The sequence below is a fragment of the Arachis hypogaea genome, chromosome 11 (assembly GCF_003086295.3).
Source record: "Arachis hypogaea cultivar Tifrunner chromosome 11, arahy.Tifrunner.gnm2.J5K5, whole genome shotgun sequence".
NCBI classification, from domain to species: domain Eukaryota; kingdom Viridiplantae; phylum Streptophyta; class Magnoliopsida; order Fabales; family Fabaceae; genus Arachis; species Arachis hypogaea.
The window spans coordinates 60,263,219-60,284,942 of NC_092046.1; the positions used below are offsets into that span (position 1 = coordinate 60,263,219).

General features: G+C 36.4%; 1 protein-coding gene across 1 annotated transcript; it reads left to right on the top strand.

Moving 5' to 3' along the window:
• Positions 1-4,322: 4,322 nt before the first annotated feature.
• On the top strand, positions 4,323-21,112 carry LOC112721405 (protein FAR1-RELATED SEQUENCE 5-like). The gene is made up of 6 exons (XM_025772470.2): positions 4,323-4,415; positions 4,497-4,978; positions 5,169-5,946; positions 16,689-17,171; positions 19,770-19,833; positions 21,069-21,112. The coding sequence occupies exons 1-6, from the start codon at positions 4,323-4,325 to the stop codon at positions 21,110-21,112; spliced, it is 1,944 nt and encodes a 647-aa protein (XP_025628255.2).
• The last annotated feature ends 612 nt before the right edge of the window (positions 21,113-21,724 follow it).

Below are 21,724 nucleotides of genomic sequence, written 5' to 3' on the forward strand. Positions count from 1 at the left end.
GGCCAGTAGCTTTTAATTTGTTAATGTTGATTTCTTAATTTAATGTCTAATTGGAGTTTGATTGGATAGTTTTGTAAAAAAACTTAGAGTTTGATTTCTGAATTTGTTAGTGTTAGATTGAGAATTTTGTTGGGTTTGATCAATACAAATTATGGTGTCGCCGTGTTGGTAAGTATTTGGGAATTTGATTTATTGATTTTATTATAAATTGATATAATAGTATAGTGATCAACTGCTACATAATATTTCATTTCTTTATAATTGTATTTGTATAAAAATACTATTGTTATTAATTAATTATGTATTTAAATTATTTTTAATTAATAAAACAAAAATAATATGTACTGTTTATTAAAAAAATACTAATATCAAAATAATCTCTATTTTTAATTTTTTATAGAAAGGGTGTGCTTAGCAAAAATTATTAGTTAAATAATCGCAGAAAGAAAGAAAGGTGGTTGCTTAGTTGCTACGCTCACAGAAACTCGATAACTTACGGTTCATTATTACATTCAATATACGGTTCATTTTGTACACTTCGGTTCTCATCCTCTACTTTCTTCTTGTCCATTTGCCAAGCCCACCGTATATTATATGTGGACCACTTTTTTGTTCGTATATAATCATATATTATTTCCTCATTATTTAGCACTTAAATAAACTCATAACAATTTGATTTAATAATTAAGTTTTCAACTTTATAAAAGATTACAAGGAAGGCGTCATAATGTATTTTTTATATGTGGATAGAGATCGTCTCTACTTGTTCAAAAGAATAAAGTTTATTATACGTTTATTTCATTTAAAATACTTAGTGTATACATATAAAATGGCACATGCAAATCACAAGGTTCATTTGAAATACACTATATAAACTATATTTAACGAGGCAAAATCCATCGTCATGACGATTAAGCCTAGCTAGTATAGCGCTGGCTTAAAGTTTATCTCATGTATAATATAAATAAATAATGACAAATGACCTACCAACTTGCAAATATAATCATGATCATGCATTAAAAATTGAAACTAAACCAACATAAACTAAACAAGTTGTTGTATAAATATATATTACACGTTTAAAGGCTCAACAATTCACTGTACGAAACAAATCTAATAATCCTTAAAACTTGGGGCACCCTTTATATATAAATAGAATTTGGTCCGTAATAACATTACGGACATATATATAAAATTTTTAAAATTATGTTAATTTTGTTCGATATTATAAATTATAGTACAAAAAATTTATAGAATCAAACTATTTTTATAAAAAAATAATAGAAAATAAAGTTTTCGGCCATCGACTAAGAAAATCAGGATCTCCGTAGATAAAAAAAATCAAATAATAAATTTGTTAGCTATTATTTTTATGTAAAAGAGTTTGATTTTTTGTTAATAATTAATTTTAATATTTATTATCTAAAATTTAAAAAATTTTAATATGTATATTTTTATATTTAATTAGATGTTAATTCTATTGTACAAATAAAAATAATTAATTTTCATATTTGTTATTTAAAAATAATATTTCTCTCTCTCTCTATATATATAATTAGGTATTAGAATAAAAAAATTTTATATTGATAGTTATAAAATTAACTCAAAATCAATTTTTTTTTGAAATAATTGAATCTTGATTCTAATTATTAATTATAATATTATAATTTTCTCCAAATTATATTTAATAAATATTTAAAGGAAGAGAAGTGAAAATATATATTAGAAAGATAAGTGGTGAAAATTTAAAACTTAATAAAAATACTGAAAAAGTATTATATAATAATATATATTTTTTATGTGAATAATATTATAGTATATTTTTTAATTATCTTTAAGGGTAAAGTATATTTTTTTGTCCCTGAAGTTTGGCAAAAGTTTTAAAAATACCCTTAAGTTTTATTTTGTTTCAATTTTGTCCCAGAAGTTTTCGATTTGCATCAAATATACCCCCGACGGCTAAATTTTCAAAAAATTTAAGACCAATCTAACAATAATGCATGAAAATGATGCTTAATTTGCTTGTGTTGAGGGTTGTTCTTATGAAATTGTTGTTGAATTGGTCTTAAATTTTTTGAAAAATTAGCCGCCAATGGTATATTTGATGCAGATCGAAAACTTTTGGGACAAAATTGAAACAAAATAAAACTTAGGGGTATTTTTGAAACTTTTGTCAAACTTCAGGGACAAAAAGTATACTTTACCCTATATTTAATTATAAACTTAATGTATTTTTTATAATTTTATGAATTTATTTTAATTATATTATTTTATTAATTTTATTTTTTGTAAAATAAAAAGGTAGAGAGAGATGGAGAATGAGAGAGAGAAAGATAAATAAGAAGAAAGAGAGAGAGTTTGTTAATTTTGGAAGAAAATATTTTATTTTAATTGTAATGAAAGAATATCTCGTAACACATTTTGGTTTGTTAAATTAGTAATACAAAATATAAAATATAAATTATAAATTATATATAGAGTGGAAATAGTAGAGAGAAATAAAGAAAGAGAGAGAAGTAGTTAGATAAGAGAATGGAGGAATGAAATTTATTAATGTTAGTAAAAAACATTTCATCTCAATTTTAATGAGAATGTCATGTGACATATTTTGGTTGTTAAATTAATAATATAATATAGCTATATTTTAATTTTAATTTTAATTTTAATTTTAATTTAATTTTAGTTACAATTAGTGAATGTCATATTTCACATTTTTTATTGTCAAATTTGTAATTAGTTATTGATAATGATATATAAAAGAGATAGATTGGGTGAAGGAATGAAAAAGATAGAGAAAGGAAAAGAGGGGAGGAGAGAACTCTTTAAGTTTAGAAAAAAAGATTTTATTTTAATTTCAATAAAAGAGTTACATATGAAATATTTTGATTGTAAAATTAATAATATTTAATAGATTAATTAGCTTAGCTATAAGAATTTTAGATCAATTTCAACTCAAAGCAAAAAATTATTGAGTCAAGAATTAATTTAGTTTTTTGTGATGACAAATATAATTAATAATATCTTAATATACTTATTTTCTTTATAAGCATAGTAGATATTAAGTGATTGATATGACAATCAAATATCACAATAAAAAATCTATGATTCAAGCAATAATAGCACATAATTAGAAAATTGCTTATTAGAGACGGATTTACAAATAGATATGGTCTTTATTACAGATGAATTTTTGGTTACTGATAGATTTTGTTCTTCTGTAAAATTCTCGTTGAAAATTATTTACCGACAGACTTTTTTGTCGGTAATTTACCGACATATTTTTTTCGTTACCGACAGATTTTTCTTTGGTAATTGTCCCCTCTATTTCGCTAAAACCATCAGATTTTCTGATAGATTTTTCATCGATAATATACCGACTGATTTTTTTCCATTACCAACAGATTTTTCTTTGGTAATCGTCCCCTCTATTTCGCTTAAACGTCAGATTTCTAACAGATTTTTCATCAATAACTAGAGTCAAATTTTTTGATAAATTTTCTGTTGGTAATTGGAGCCTGGAAGAGCATTCACAACTTTGAGTACAGATGAATTTTTCGTCTGTAAATCTGTTAGTAAGATAAAACAAATTTTTTTTTTAGATTTTTCCATACAAAATAAATATAAATTTAATCAAGACAAATTTTCATCCAATTTTCATCTAACTTATATTCGAATATTCCTAGTATTTTAAAAAATAAACAAGTTCATCGTATTATCAAATTAGAAGAAAAATACTATAAACAAGCAATTCAATTCAAAACATAAACACAAGTAATGTGTTGATACATTAGAAGTTCTACAATATAAATATAGTAATACTCAAAATATCTCTGGCAAAAACTTAGTCCAAAAAAAAGCCACCGGAAGAATTGTTGTCCTTTGAAAAGACAGTGAGTTATGATCCGTGGCACTATATAATTCGTAATTGTTTCATAAAACAATAATATCCCTCTTTGAAGATTCATGCTCTTTAGTGTCTGCGCATTATTATTTTCTTATTCTAAAAATCTTATTGAAGTTCAACATGTTTCTTAATTAGATTTTAGTTATGTGCGAAAATCTGCCATGCCGGAACTCAATTTAGTGGCTAATTTCAGTCACAGCAAACTGAATATGCCACTACTATCAATCCGTGGGTAAAATACTGTGGCAAACTTCCATTTTTTTGTTAGTGTAATGTGATAAGCATGGAGTAGATTATTATAAGGTAGTTTTATGTGAATTAGTGGTGATAGTTCTAGTCTATATATTTGTGAAATGTTATTTGTGTGGTGATGTGTTAGTATTTTTATAAATTGTAGGTGTATGTTGATTTTTGGGAGATGGAGCCGTCAGATAGCGATTTTTTTGGAACACACTCCGATGAGGAGTTCCCAAGAGGAGACGAACTAGAGTTTTTAGGCGACGATTTGGAGGTTGATGAAGATAGACCTCAAGATAAGAGAATAGCAGAGCTGTCACAAGAAGATATCATGCAACTTGAGTTTATAGATTAGGATGATGTTTATCGATTCTACAAGACTTATGCAATGATGCACGGTTTCGCTGTGAGGTTGGATGAAGTCAGACGCGATAGCGATGGTTGTGTAATTATGCGCCAAATTGTTTGCAATCGGGTGGGCTCAAGAAAGGAAGAGGTTGAAAAGGACGAAAGAATCAGGGACCACCAACCCCTAAATCGAAGTTGTTGTCTTGCGAGAATTCGTGCAAGACTAGATAGAAAAATTCATAAATGGAAGGTTGTTTCATTATACGAAGAGCACTCTCATGGATTAGTTGATCCACTCGACATTAACATGATGTCTGAGTATCGCACATTTAGTGTCTCGAATAAAGCTCAGGCAAAGAATTTGCACGACATAAGCATCAGGACCTGTCACATCTTGGAATACTTGGCTACTAAAAAGGTGGATATACAAACTTGTCATTCAACCAAAAAGATATGTACAACCTCATTACTCAACACAGAAAGGAAAAGGTAAAGGGTGGTGATGCAAATGCTGCAGTAAGTTACCTGAGAGGTAAAGATGGGAATGATTCTTATTTCTTTGGCAAGTACACATTAAGTAATAAGAATCGATTGGAAAATTTGTTTTGTGCTGATGGGACTAGCCGTATTGATTATGAGTGCTTTAGGGATGTCTTGCATTTAATTCGACTTACAATAGGAACATCTACAATAAACCACTTGTGATATTTTCTAGTAGCAATCATCATGGGAACACCGTCATATTTGGATGTGGTCTTCTTGTTAACGAGGATATTGGTTCATATAAGTGGCTGTTGAAAACTTTTTTGGAAGCAATGGGGAATAAATATCCTATGGCAGTTGTCACCGACGGAGATCTTTCAATGAGAGAAGCCATTAAACAAGTATTTCCTTATGCAACACATCGACTATGTGCATGGAACTTACACAGGCATGCATGCGAGAAGGTTAAGAATAGTGGATTTCTAAATGACTTCAGGAAATTAATTTATGATAATGTGAGTGTTGAAGAGTTTGAGGTCATGTGGGGAGACATGGTGGCGAGGTATAACTTATCAAGCAACTGTTGGGTCGACCAAACCTATAAGTTGAGGAATTTATGGGCTCTTGCATATTTGAGGAACCAATTTTTTAGGCGAATCAGGACAACATCCCAGTGTGAAGGGATTAACTTTCTAATAAAAGTATATGTGAGAAAGAAAGATACCCTTCTTGAATTCATCAATAACATGGAGACTGTTGTTAGCCATTATAGGAACAATGAAAGAGATGCAGAGTTCAATAGTAAATATACCGATCCAGAACTTGTGACTTCTTTGCCGGCACTTGACGGTTTTGCTGCAAAGAATTTCACTCGTAACATGTTCCAGGAGGTCAGGAAGGAAATTGAGGGTGCTTGTGCTATGAACACAGAGTTGGTGATGCATAGAAACTTGTCTCTCATCAGATTTCCCTCGGCAAGTATACCGAATTGTCGTCAAGTAAAAACTCACAATAGAGTGAGGTCAAATCCCACAGGGATTGATTGGTCAAGCAACTTTAATTGGAGGAATGTTCTAGTTGAGCTACGCAGAATTTGATTGGAGAATTGCACGAAATTAAATGGCGAAAAAGTAAATGGCAGAAAATGTAATTGCTGGAAATAAAGAACTGAATGTAAATGACGGAAAGTAAAATTGCAGAATCTTAAATGGAGAATGGGGAAGATGATCATAAAAGTAAATGGCAGAAAGTAAAGAGAATGGGTAAGATCAGAAATGGGGGATTCATTGGGGTCAGGAGATGTTGTATTCTTCGGATCAAGTTCATTCTGATCTCTTCCTCAATCAATGCATTCATTAATCTCCTTGGCAACCCAATCTCTCAAATCTTGATCAATACCCAATTCCTTGGTCTAATTGCTCATGAGAAGAGATGAAGTATGGTCACTGATTATACCATATGTATTCCCAAATCAAAGTGTTGGTAGGATTATATGTCACCATATCCATCCAAACCCCAATTTGGTCCAACATGAGAAAGCATTTCTAGCATGATCTCTTCATTCCTCTTCCAAGGTCCGAAGAGATCTAAGTATGAATAGCTTCTTTTCCAAGATAACTACCTAATAGGATGAAGATTGAAAGCTTTCTAGTAAAATCAAGAGAAAAGAAAGAAGAAGAATAATAAAAACTATTATTGATCCATCAAATTACAACAGAGCTCCCTAACCCAATGAAATGGGTTTAGTTGTTCATAGCTCTGGGAATGGAAAGCGTAATTGTAAAGTACATTATGAAAACTAAAACTAGAAGTTGCAGAGAAAGTAAAATATACAGAGTGTAGTTCTCCAAAATGCCAAATGCTCCCTTACTAGTTCAAAACTACTCCTATATATACTACTCTTCTGATCTTCTAGTTGGCTCTTCAAGTCTTGGATATGGGCCTTTGGATCTTTAGTTGAAGCAGTTGCAGTCTTCAGTGGGCTCAGCTTTGCTTGCAGAGAAAGTGTGAGTTAGGCATGGACGTTAGTTAGGACGTTAGTGGTGTTAACGTTAAGTGAAAATGTGGGTTCGAGAACGTTAGTGACGATCACCTTTTTCACTAACGTTCCTAAACCAAGATGGTCCATGTTAACTTCAACGTTAGTGGCACTAACGTGACCACTAACGTTGCCTCTTGGTCCTTCGCAAATGTTATTGGCATTCACCTTTTCTAATAACGTTTGCTTGTTGCCCTTCCTCCCTACGTTAGAGTCCATGTTAGTGTAGCTAACGTGACTCCTAACGTGGGCATGCCTCAGCCTCGAGAGCGTTAGTGACACTTACCTTTGTCACTAACGCTCCAAATGCCCCTTCTCACGTTAGTGCCTCACGTTAATTGTATTAACGTGGCCACTAACGTGGTGGTGATTGCCATCTCCAACGTTAGTGACAAAGGTGAGTGTCACTAACGTTGGCTCATCATTCCTTTCCTCCACGTTAGCTTCCACGTTAATGTAACTAACGTGGCAACTAACGTGGCTAATGGTGGCTTGGTCCAACGTTAGTGACAAAGGTGAGTGTCACTAACGTTGGCACTTCTTTGTTCCTTCCACGTTAGAGTTCACATTAATGTAATTAACGTGACTCTTAACGTGGCTAAATATGCCCCTTTTTCCAACGTTAGTGGCATTCACTTTTACCACTAACGTTGGAGCTTTACTTTTCCTCCACGTTCGCTTCCACGTTAATGTAGTTAACGTGGCAACTAACGTGGGTTATGATGGCTCACGAAGGCGTTATTGGCGATCACTTTTCTTATTAACGTTGCAAGTTAGCTCCCATTCCACGTTAATGGTCACGTTAGTTAGACTAACGTGGCTATTAACGTGGCATCTTCCTTGCTTCCTTTGTCCTGAAATCAAGCAAGTAAAGTGCATCAAAGCTAGGTTCTAACTCATGAGATTATGCATCATCTATTTTATCACTCAATTCATGCATAATTCTCATAAAATCATATAAAATTCACAATGTTGGCTTGAATGAAAATGTAAGTGATTATCTACCCAAAACTTACTTATTAACTAAGAAAATGCATGAAACCACCCTAAAACAGTAAAGAAAAGGTCAGTGAAACTGACCAAAATGCCCTGGCATCACAACACCAAACTTAAAGCTTGCTTGTCCCTAAGCAAGTACTGAAACATGAGAATGATGAATGAAATGTCAAGAGAAATGAGTCATTATTGTGGAAGTCATGTCCTTGGTTTTATGGGGTTTCATGCATAGCAACTTAGGTTCATTCCTTCACTGATTTTCAGACCTTTATCATGCCCCGGAATACTCACTTGATAGCACCCTATGAGACTTTTATTCATTGATCCCTTTATCTTTTCAGGGTTTAATTGTGTTCTTAGACTAGGTGCTTTGTGAGAGGGCGACTCTTTAAGATAAGCTTTCAGTCAGCACTCCCGAACCAGTTGGTCCAAGGTGCTGGGTGTTAAGACACCCCTAAGGACTTACTCCCTTAAGTCTCTTTCCCCCATACATACACACCACAGGCACATGGTTTGTTATTTTCCTTCTTGAGACTTTGGTGTCCAGCACCTCTTTGGGTTGCTAAGTGTTCTGTAGCAAAGGGTACTCTTGATAGTGGACTTTCAGCTGATAATCTCGGGTTAGTTAACCCAAGTTACCAAGTGATAAGGCACCCCTGAGAGCTTATTCATCCAAGTATATCCTTTACACAGGAGCACCACAGACACATGCCTCAAGATTCAACCCTTGGTGCCTAGCCTTATTTCTTACTCTTTTTCTTTATTTCTCAACTTTCATTTTTCTTTCCCTTTTTCTTATTAGGATCTTGTTATTTAGCTAGTCTCATGGGGTGTGTTTCAAGCATATGATTCAGGACAGATAGTTGCCTTCCTACCTTTTTGGTGAACCAACTTAGCTAAGTACTTACTACACCACAAGCTTAAGAACTTACTCCACAATTTGAACCTCACTCTGATCTTTCATAACATCCCTTTTTATTTGACTTAAAAGGACAAGCATACAAGTAAGCAAAGGTGGAAATGCAGCAGTGACATTAGACTAGCAAGCATAGGCCTAAGCAATGCAAACTTAAAGGCAGAATTGAAAATCCTAAACTATCATAGAAACATGTTCTATTTCATACATGATTTTCCTTATTTAAAACTTGAAAAAGATAGGACAATGAGGGAACTCCACCACCTTTTACTCATGGGGGGTGATTATGCTCTCCCTCTTGTTTGTCCTCTTTGTGTTTTTCTTGAGTGCTTGAACCCCCACTTTCCTTGCTTTTTCCAATTAACTTTTTCCAGAAGCCAGCATCTTTCATCTTCTTTTTCAATGTTTCCTTCTGCTGTTTCACCTTCCTTTCCTCTTGTTCTGTTAGATCTTTTTGGACTATATCATACCTAGGGATTGCAGAGTGCAAATTATGCATATGCCCAGTCATATAGTTCAACTTAGCTTGAGTGCTTATGTTGAATTCTTCCCTATGTAGTTGCCGTCCTTCATTAAGCACGCTGAACTCATTGAATGCTTTTGTTTGAGCTAGCTGACGTTGGTTGAGTTCTTAAAGGCGTTTATCTTGACGCTCTTGCCTTTCAGTCACTTGATTGATGGCTTGAGTGAGCTGGGAGTATTGCTCCTGTTGCTGCTCCATTTGTTGCTTCTGCCACTCCCTCTGCTGACCCATCCAATTAGAGAGCAGTTCTTCTTGACGATCCATCCTTTGGGCTTGAATGTGCAGTTGTTGTTCTTGTCCATCCATATAACTCCTTGCTAGCTCCTCAATGGCTCCATGAATGTGATTCAAGCTTATGTTGGTTGGATCGTAGTACTCTTGTTGCTGGTATTCTTCTTGATGAGATTCTTCTCAGTGAGGTCCTTCTTGTGATGTTCTTTTCCCTATTTGAGGCCTTCTTTGTTGTTGGGCGGGTGCCACATAAGTTATACGCTATAGCGTAACTAACCTCCCAGGGTTTACCCAATTTGGATTGCTGTCCTCGAAGACTACCTTGGCTTTCGTACACAGTCTAAGGATGGTGCTGGGATACCAAAGTCTAGCACCCGGATCATTCTTCTCGGCTGACTCTTGAATCCCCTCAGCTATAATTTCGTGCACATTGATGCCTCCACCCTTTATTAAGCAATGTACCATAGTAGCTCGAGTAGTGTTGACCTAAGAATTATTCGCGGCTGGGAGGATAGATCTCCTCACGAGTTCAAACCATCCCTTGGCTTCCGGGATGAGGTCTCCTCTCCTGATGAACCGGGGTCTCCTATCCGAATACCTTTCCCAGTCAGATCCTATAACACATATATCGTTCACAATTTCTTCAAGTTCATCATTGTCGGGGCCATTACTTATTCTTACATGATAACTGGGCTCATCAAAATGTGGCGATTTCAGCTGAAGAGTCCTTGTTATGGCATTGGGGCTGAAGTCCACCTCTGTTCCTCTCACATAACTTTTGAAGGTGGGGGCCTTGGTTTTGTCTTCTCTGACCACATTTGCATAGAACTCTTTGATGAGGTTTGCATTTATCTTTGCTTCTGGGTTCGTGAGCCTTTGCCAACCCCTTTGTTCAATCTTCTCTCGAATCTGTGGGCACTCATCCTCGTTGAATTGGAATGTTAACTCAGGCAATATCTTTTTGTGTTTTATCTGTTCAAATTCGAGTTCATGGAATGCAGTTTTGAATCTCCCTTCATCGAAAGGGATGCTCTCCACCGGTTCCTTCCTCTTTTGCCTCTTAGAGCTCGATGATGCCATGAGTAGGAGTTGATATGTGAAGGTGGGGAGTGTGTCTTTGATGGGGTAAGGGGAGTTGGGTTTCGGGAGTGGGAAGTGTAAAGAATGGGTATTGGAATGTGAAAGGGAGTATGGAATAAGAACCACTTATATAGGGAAGTGGTGAGTGAATGAAAGGTGTGGATTGATGGAGTGGGTGTATGATGAACGGATGGGGTTTAGCATGGGATGAGAATAAGAATCATCAACTTTATGATGGGGTTGGTTCGATTTCCAAGCATGTCATTCTTTCAATGTTGCATGGCAACATTTCCCAATGCATTCCCCTTGAAGACACGTGTATAGTCCTCTCCTTTTGTGGTGGCCGAACCCTCCTCCTTCAATTGTCCCATCAATTCTCCTACAAAACAAAAGGGATGTGATTAATGAAATTGTGGATAGTGGCGGCAAAATTTAAAAAAAATTGGGATAACTACTTTTTAAAGTTTTTGTTTCTAACTAACTAAGTGCTATTCATGAATGCAAAACCAACTGACTTTTTAATTGTTCATGTATGCAACATTGGTGACACCAAACTTAGTTTGTGTCCATGTGGTGTACAAAGTTTTGTTCAAGGCTCTAAGAGTAACATGATATGAATTGCATTTATGCTCTTCTTAGTATGCCTTGAACACCAAACTTGTTCTTCACTATGTGCTGCATAAAAGGATTCATTCAAGTATATGTCAAAGTTGATTTGGAATTCATGAACCTTACATTATTAACTACTTTAAAGCATACAAAACATGGGTTGCCTCCCATGAAGTGCTTCTTTAGTGTCACTAGCTTGACGTTCTGACTTTGTCAGGGTGGTTGGTAATGCTTCAAATCTTCCCCCCTCGTAGTAAATCTATCTCCATTGGTTTCATCAAGAATCTCCACATGTTCTAAGGAGAGAATTCTGTTGATGGTGAAAACTTTAGGTAGCTGAGATGGGATGGTGGGGAGATAGGGTGGGATAACTGGGAAATAAGCTGAGATCACTTTATCCCCTGGAGAGAAGTCCTCTGTAGGGATCTTCTTGTTCCTCCATCTCCTTGGTGCCTTCTTCTTTGTTCCTTTTGATGTTGCCCTGCTCTTTGTGACCTCTTTTTCCAAGGAAATTTTGTTGCTGGTCTCATATGACTTTGGTGGTTTAGGTTCCTCCTGATTTTCCTTTAGCTGTGACAACTACTGACTGTCTTGTTCATCAACCAAAGGGATTCCCAGGTGTACAGCTTGTGCTTCAATGCTTGTTTCTTCCATCAGTGCTTTGTCGTGCTCTCTCCTAGGTTCCTTGTTTTCCTGATCTGCTTCTTGTGAGGGTTTGAAGACATTGAATGCGAGTTGTTCGTCATGTATCCTCAGTATTAGCTCTCCTCGCTCCACATCTATGAGCGCTCTGGCTGTAGCTAGGAATGGTCTTCCCAATATGATTGGGTGAATGTGAATCTCTTCCATTTCCAATATGACAAAGTCTGTGGGAAGGAAGTAGTTCCCAACCTTTACCAACACGTTTTTCAACCACTTCTACTGCTTGTTTTTGAGTTTTGTCAGCCAGCCTGATGACTACGTCTATGGGCATTAGCTCATTGATCTGCAGCTTCTTCATAAGGGATAAAGGCATTAAGTTGATGCTTGCTCCCAGGTCACAGAGTCCTTTATCAAACATTGTTTCTCCTATGGCACAGGGGATGTGAAAACTCCCTGGGTCCTTCCTTTTTGTAGGCAACTCTGGTTGAATGAGAGCACTGTACTCCTTATTTATCACTATTGTTTGCCCTTCCTTGAGTGAGCTTTTCCTGGTCAGCAGCTCCTTCATATACTTAATGTATGAGGGCATTTGTTGGAGAGCCTTGATGAATGGTATGTTTACATAGAGAGATGTAAACATATCAAGGAACTTTGAGTATATTCTCTTTTCTACACCACCTTTGAGTCTTTGGGGAAAAGGTGCATAGAGTTTCAGCATCTCCTTCTGTGTAATTTTGGTTTCTTAGTGACCCTCTTCCTGCTTCTCTGCTGAAGTATCTTGATAGTGTTAGAAGGGTTTGTTCAGCTCTTCCTCAGTCTCCCTATCACTTATAGTGACCATCTTGCATTCTTTCCATCTTACTTTCTTTGCTTCACCTCTTGGGTTTTTCTCTGTGTCACTTGAGAAGCTGTCAGTAGGTTTGGGAATCTTCTCAGAGAGGTATCCCACTTAAAATTCTAGCCTCTTAATGGTGTTTCCCTGGTTTTTGATATTGGCTCGCACCTCCTCCTTGAATACCTTGTTATCTTGGAGTTCCTTACATATGCCTTTAAGTAGAGTCTCAATCCTTGAGAGTCTATCTTCGGATGATTGTGAGTTGAGATTGGAGGGATGAGAAGGGCCATTTTGGCTTTGGTATGGATGTTGAGATGTGTTGTTAGGTGGGTGATGATATGATCTCTGTGTGGAATGTTGGTGAGCCGCATTGTTATTGGGGTTGTGACGTCTCTGATCTTGTTGATTTCCCCACCCAAAGTTTGGGTGGTTCCTCCAACCAGGATTATAAGTTTTGGAGTATGGATCATGGGTCTGCCTAGGTGAGTTTCTAATGTAGTTAGCTTGTTCCTGATCACCCTCTGCTTCTGCATTCACTCCTTCTTGGGTTGCTGATGAGGTGGTGATTGCTGCTACTTGGTTCCTCTCCATCTTCTTGGTAAGGTCAGCCAGCTGCTTGGTGATCATCTTGTTTTGGGCCAGCAGTGCATCTACATTGTTTAGCTCCATCACTTCTCTAGTGTTGCCTCTTTCAGAAGCATAGAAGTAGTCATTCTCAGCTACAGTCTCAATGACATCTATGGCTTCTTTAATGGTCTTTTTCTTGTTCAGAGATCCCCCAGATGAGTGGTTCACTGCCTTCTTTGATTCGTAAGAAAGACCCTCATAGAAAATGTGTAACTGCACCCATTCATTGAACATATCTGGCAGACACCTTCTTGTCAAGTCCTTAAACCTCTCCCATGCTTCATAGAGAGTTTCACCATCTTGTTGCCTGAAGGTTTGTACCTCAGCTCTCAACCTGTTGATTCTTTGAGGAGGATAGAATCTCGCCAAGAATTTGTTCACCACATCTTTCCAGGTTATTAAACTCTCCTTCGGGAAGGATTCCAGCCATTTAGATGCTTTGTCCTTGAGTGAGAAGGGAAACAGAAGTAGTCTATAGGTGTCAGGATGAATACCATTAGACTTCACAGCAACGTATTTCCTCAGGAATGTAGTGAGATGTTGATTGGGATCTTCTTGGACACTTCCTCCGAATGAACAATTGTTCTGAACAAGGGTGATGAGCTGTGGCTTTAGTTCAAAATTATTGACATGTATGGTTGGCTTTTGGATGCTACTTCCACAGTTTCCTGGGTTTGGATTTATGTAGGATCCCAGAACTCTTCTCTCTTGCCCAGCATGATGCGCTGGACCTTCTCTGCCATGGTTGTGAGCCTCTTCTTCATGATGGTTCTCATATTCTCATCCATGTCTGGTTCAAAGTACTCTTCCTCTTCCTCAGCACCAACAACTCTCTTTCCTCTTGCTTCCCTCCTTAATCTAAGGAAGGTTCTCTCAGGTTTAGAATAAAAAGAAGTTGAAGCCCCACTTCTTCTACCTGTTATACAACCAACAAGGCCAAAGCAAAAGGGAGATAGAGAGTATTCTTGTTAAAAATGCTGTTAGTGTGAGTGATGCAATATATCAAACAGTTAGTGGGTTAGTGAACTGAATTGTAATAAATAAGAGAACACCACAAACGGGTAGGGGTAACGGGAAGAAAATAACTGAAACTGAAAGTGAATCAATTAAACAGAAATTAAATCAAACGAAAGAAAAATGCTCAATCTAGTTATCCACCAATTTAATCATTGTTGATACAAAATCAATCTCCGGCAACGGCGCCATAAACTTGATGCACGGAAACTTGTCTCTCAACAGATTTCCCTCGGCAAGTATACCGAATTGTCGTCAAGTAAAAACTCACAATAGAGTGAGGTCGAATCCCACAGGGATTGATTGGTCAAGCAACTTTAATTGGAGGAATGTTCTAGTTGAGCTACGCAGAATTTGATTGGAGAATTACAGGAAATTAAATGGCGGAAAAGTAAATGGCAAAAAATGTAATTGCTGGAAATAAAGAACTGAATGTAAATGACGGAAAGTAAATTGCAGAAACTTAAATGGAGAATGGGGAAGATGATCATAAAAGTAAATGGCAGAAAGTAAAGAAAATGGGTAAGATTAGAAATGGGGGATTCATTGGGCTCAGGAGATGTTGTATTCTCCGGATCAAGTTCATTCTCATCTCTTCCTCAATCAATGCATTCATTGATCTCCTTGGCAATCTTAAGTGATTGGATTCCAATTCCTTGGCAACCCAATCTCTCAAATCTTGATCAATACCCAATTCCTTGGTCTAATTGCTCATGAGAAGAGATGAAGTATGGTCACTGATTATACCACATGTATTCCCAAATCAAAGTGTTGGTAGGATTATATGTCACCATATCCATCCAAATCCCAATTTGGTCCAACATGAGAAAGCATTTCTAGCATGATCTCTTCATTCCTCTTCCAAGGTCCGAAGAGATCCAAGTATGAATAGCTTCTTTTCCAAGATAACTACCCAATAGGATGAAGATTGAAAGCTTTCTAGTAAAATCAAGATAAAGAAAGAAGAAGAATAATGAAAACTATTATTGATCCATCAAATTACAACAGATCTCCCTAACCCAATAAAAAGGGTTTAGTTTTTCATAGCTCTGGGAATGGAAAGCATAATTGTAAAGTACATTATGAAAACTAAAACTAGAAGTTGCAGAGAAAGTAAAATATACAGAGTGTAGTTCTCTAAAATGCCAAAAGCTCCCTTACTAGTTCAAAACTACTCTTATATATACTACTCTTCTAATCTTCTAGTTGGCTCTTCAAGTCTTGGATATGGGTCTTTGGATCTTTAGTTGAAGCAGTTGCAGTCTTCAGTGGGCTCAGCTTTGCTTGCAGAGAAAGTGTGAGTTAGGCATGGACGTTAGTTAGGATGTTAGTGGTGTTAACGTTAAGTGAAAATGTGGGTTCGAGAACGTTAGTGATGATCACCTTTTTCACTAACGTTCCTAACCCAAGATGGTTCACGTTAACTTCAACGTTAGTGGCACTAACGTGACCACTAACGTTGCCTCTTGGTCCTTCGCAAACGTTATTGGCATTCACCTTTTCCAATAACGTTTGCTTGTTGCCCTTCCTCCCTACGTTAGAGTCCACGTTAGTGTAGCTAACGTGACTCCTAACGTGGGCATGCCTCAGCCTCGAGAGCGTTAGTGACACTTACCTTTGTCACTAACGCTCCAAACGCCCCTTCTTACGTTAGTGCCTCACGTTAATTGTATTAACGTGGCCACTAACGTGGTGGTGATTGCCATCTCCAACGTTAGTGACAAAGGTGAATGTCACTAATGTTGGCTCATCATTCCTTTCCTCCACGTTAGCTTCCATGTTAATGTAGTTAACGTGGCAACTAACGTGGGTTATGATGGCTCACGAAGGCGTTATTGGCGATCACTTTTCTTATTAACGTTGCAAGGTAGCTCCCATTCCACGTTAATGGTCACGTTAGTTAGACTAACGTGGCTATTAACGTGGCGTCTTCCTTGCTTCTTTTGTCCTGAAATCAAGCAAGTAAAGTGCATCAAAGCTAGGTTCTAACTCATGAGATCATGCATCATCTATTTTATCACTCAATTCATGCATAATTCTCATAAAATCATATAAAATTCACAATGTTTGCTTGAATCAAGATGTAAGTGATTATCTACCCAAAACTTGTTTATTAACTAAGAAAATACATGGAACCACCCTAAAACAGTAAAGAAAAGGTAAGTGAAACTGGCCAAAATGCCCTGGCATCAGTTGGTAATTCAGGATGGTGGAAAACTATACTTCAAGTGTAACAGTTTTGGAATGCCAAAGATTGATCATGTGGTTGAGTTTGACAGAGTTGGAGGGTTGCTTTGTTGTGAGTGTTTGTGGTTCAAAAATCGAAGGATTCTCTTAATGCGCATATTTGCATGCCTAAAGTCCCAACATGTTGAAGTTATTCCAGAATGCTTAGTGTGCAAGAGATGGACGAAGCATGCCAAGAGTGATTTCATGAAATCAAACGTCGATGATCCAAGTGATTCTGATAAGGTACTCAAATGTCGTTTGGGTGTGTTAGGTGCTGAGTGTTCTAGGTTGATGGATGTTGCATCTAAGAACTCAAGTGATTTTGTTGAAGCAATGAATGATATTGTCAACACAATTACAAATCTCCAAAAGCAAGGTGAAAATCCACGCAATGGTAATTTAGATGATGACGACATTGTTGACCCATTGGTGGTGAAGAGTAAAGGATCTCTTGGTGATGTATTAACAAAAACAGTTAATAAAAGAAAGCATTAAAAATAAGTAAATGACTAAAATAAAGAGAAAACTAAAATTGTCCAACTAAGAAGAAAAATAACACTGCAAAGGGCATTATGATTATGCAGACAAGTGGTGTTGCTCAATGAATTGCATAGAGAATTAAGTGGCACACCAAACTTAGAATCTTAGTGTGACACTTTCATTTTTGATGCAATCATCAGAAAGATTTGAAAACAAATTGTTGCAGGGCAACACCAAACTTAGGTTGTAATCATATGCCAATTTATTGAGATTTAAAGAAAGCAAAGAAAGAAAATAAACCAAGCAGAGAAATGAAATGTTACATAAGGTTGGGTTGCCTCCCAACAAGCGCTCTTTAGTGTCATTAGCTTGACATGTTGCTCTTCACTTTCTTCCTCTTCTTCCAGTTTGTTAAGAGGAATGACCTCAAGGGGGGAGAAGTTTCAGCTATTGTCCCCTTTCTTGGTCTCCTCTCAGCAAGCTTCCTTTTGTACATGGCTTGATTGAGCTAGCTTGCTGGATCAGGGGTATGATTGGTGCTCTTGTTAGTTGCCTTCACTCCTTTGAATTCAAGACTTGGTTGCTGTGTGTTTATTGGAATTTTATCTTCATCCAGAGCCTTTTGAATTGGTGGCTCAATGAGCTCTTCCTTCATGTACTTCTCTGCCTGACTTGAGTGTGAATTTTCTTGACTGACTTCTTCACTTTCTTGTTCTTCCACTTTCTCCTTTTTATCCACCAATTGATCTTCACCTTCCTTGCTTAGCAATTCTCTGTTTCTTCTTGCTTGCTCCAAATATCCATTCATCTTATTGTAGAGAGTTTCTTGCCTTTTCCAGGATTGTTCTTGTCTTTCAAAAAATTCTCTAGACTTTTGAAGGAGATCCTCTGAAGGTTGAGAGATATTTTGTGGACATGAACGTGTTGTAGTAAATTTGTGTTGAGGGTTATGGGGTGAATTTTGTGAGTTGTGAAATGAATTTTGTGGTTGGTGAGATGAGTTGTATGGATCTTGGAGGAAACTTTGTGTTGAGGCATAATCAAGTGATGAAGAACTTTCAAATGAGAAACTGGGAAGTGAGGGTGGACAATTCTACATGACTTTATTGAGAGTATACTCTAGGAAAGATGTCTCTTGATGAATGGAGTATGAATTGTTGACATTCCCTTCCCAGCCACGGTTTGTGTAACTAGCATCACAGTGTGAGTCACTTTGTGGCTCTGGGAGATGTTCATACTCTTTCAATTCTTGGTGATACTCCCAACTATCATGAGGATAATGATATGAATCATTTTGTGGTGGTGGTTGGTATACCATATGATTTTCTTGCTCATCTTGTGTCTCTGAAGCAAATCTCCATGGATTGGAGTGCTCAGAATTTGTATTTTCTTGGTGATATTCCCAGCCACCATTAGAGATTGGTGATGGTGGGTAATATCCCATAAAATTTGTTTGATCATAAGATGAGTTGAACTCCATTTGAGTTTTGTAAAACATACAACCAATGAAAACTGAAATTACTCATATCAGAGATGAGAATTTCTTAGTGAGGCAAAAACACAAACACCTTGGTTTCAACTTAAAACAGAGAACAAAACAAAAAAAATGCTTAATCTAGACTTCTCACCCACTTAATCATTGTTGATCTAAATCAATCCCCGGTAACGGCGCCAAAAACTTGATGGGGGTGGAAATCAGATTTCCACACCAAAACTCACCGGCAAGTGTACCGGGTCGCATCAAGTAGTAAAACTCACTTAGAGCGAGGTCGATCCCACAGGGATTGATGGATCAAGCAACTTTAGTGAGTGATTAGTCTAGTCAAGCTAACATTGGTGAATTGAAGTGAAATTGAAGCAACAGAATGTAAAGAACAATGAATTGTAAATTGCAGAAAATAAAGTGAACAGAAGCTTAAAGAGCAAGAAATGTAAATTGACAGAATCTTAAATGACAAGAAATGCAAATTGCATCAAATGTAAAGGGGGCTGGGTGCTATAAGTTTAAAGAAAGTAATAGATCCAAGGCATGAAAAGTAATTTCAGATTTGCAGTAAGCTCAAAGGTAAAGTGTAGAATGTAAATGTGCAGATAGGTAAATCAAGCTTCAAGGGAAACGAAAATGTGAAAGTGCAGAAGAACAGAAATTGCAGGAAGGTGTAAATTGCATAAACTAAATTGGGAGCAATGTAAACAGAGAATTTAAACTCAAGCTCAATGTAAACTGAATTGAAAAATTGCAGAAGAGGAAATTGCAGAAGAGAAGATTCAGAAACTCAAATTTCATAAACCAAATTGACAATTGCAGAAAAAGTAAAAGTATTTCAAAGAGAATTCTCTATTCTACCCTACTCCTATTGCTCTAACAGAGCCAGCCTCCTCTCTAAAATGAAACAGATGCCTTTTTATAGGCTTTACAAAAATAAAAATTAAATTGAAATTGAAATCAAATTACAAATTAAATAAAATTTCTAATCTAGCTTGTTCTTGTGCCTTTGAATTATGTCAATGGGCTTTGCTTGCTTTGGGGCTTCAATGGGTTGATTTGGATTTGACTTTGAATGAATATGGATCCAGATTACCTTGGTTCAAGTTGGTTTGGTGTGTGGGAACCTTCCAGGGGAGCGCTCCGTTGAGAAAGGTAACGCAGCGCTCAATGGCTTTGTCCCAGGCTCGTGACAACCTTCTTGGCATAGTGCTCAGTTAGGAAATCTAACGTAGCACCCCTTGCTTTTGAGTGAGGCTCCCACTTTCGAGCCCTGCTGGCTTCATTTTTGCCAATTCCCTTGCACTCATAGCGCTCAGTGAACTGAGTTAACTTAGCGCCCTTTTGATGCATGTGTGCGTGCTCCTCTTGGTCCCCATTTCGAACCTTACTGCTCCTTTTTTTGAGTATCGCACCTTGCCTTGTTTCCTTGGTTCCAAGCTCAATAGTCACAATAAAGGTAAGAAAAGTAACATGGCGCTCATTGTTAATGAACGATAGGCTTCCCTTTAAATTTTAAAGTAGCGCTCCGTTACTTTAATGAACGCTAGCGTTCATTCATTTGAGTTCTCATTCCATTCATTTCCAAATAATGTCAATGCATGATGGTATTAATTAATTAAATGTATGCATGCTTTACTTTAATTAATAAAGCCAATGTATTAACGTTTATTGCATGATATGTTCTTTAGCCAATTGGCTTTAATAATGCATGCTTTTGTTATATTACTTAGTTAATAAAGCCAATTGCATTACGTTAAAGCATTCATTCATTAATTCATTGGCTTTAATAATGTATTACATGCATGCTTGATTAGTAATGCCATAAAGCTCATTAATAATGCCAATTTAATAATGCATGGTTCATAATGGCATGCATGCATGCTTTAATTTGGTCGTGGCATTCATGGTCATGGGTCATGCTTTTAAAAGCGTGGCCTAAGGTTCCAAAGCGTACTCAAACTTCAAAGTGTGTCCCAAAATTCTTTTTTTTCTCTTTTTGAGCTTAATTTGTGCTTTTTTGCTTCTTTTTCCACTCATTTCCTACAAAATTTATAAAATCAAAAGATCAAGGAAATATACTATTTAAGCACAAAAGAATGCAATATTTAAGCACTAATCATCAATTTCTTGTATGAAAAAGTATAGAAAAACATGACATGATGACATGTCATCACAAGGCACTACAACAAAAGTTGTCCTAATGTTCCTAGTAGAATCCCTAAGGAGCCGGTAGATGATGATAAAGAAAAGAATAATAGTAGCCATCTTCATATGCTCACTAAGGTATGTCATACTATAACTATGTCTAAAATTTTGTTATATGGTGATTCGGCATATTGTGTTTTGGATTTTTAAACTATGTTATTTTTATGATGTTGTAACGAAAGATGCTGTTTGGTTTGTGATCAGCGCAAAAGACATGACAGTGTGAAAAATCAGTAGAAAATGGAAAAAGGTAGGGACATTGGAGGTGGAACAACACCAACCTCAGCAGCTAAATCTGCTTTTACTGATCAAGTGAAAACATCAAGTCCTGGTCCTGATATCCCTGTTTGTGCATCTACAAGTAACGAAAAATCCGTGATGAGTTCTAGACCAGCTAAGTCTCCTGTTGTGGCCCCTGAAACTAGAATGGCAGATTGAAGATGATCCAGATTGTGGGATGTTTGGTAATTTTGTACCATTTACTAATTACCTTTTATTGATGTTTTGTATAGGTTGCATTAATTGATTGAATTGAAATTTATTGAACTAGAAAGATTATGTCATTTTACTCATTTACTATTAAACTTTTGAAATTGCTTTTTTACTTATTCTATCAATAACAGAAATTGAGCTTAATTATAGTTGATTTGATGTGTCACCATGTGCTATAGGAAGTAATTACCTATATTCCTAGTAAAATATAATGCAGTATTTGATGTAGCTTTGCCTGACTGTTGATGGGGTATTTGAGTATTGTCTGTGCACTAGTATTGAGCACGAGTTGTGATTGATCATGGTTGTATTAGTTTTAAATACTGAGTGTTCATTGCTTTTAAGC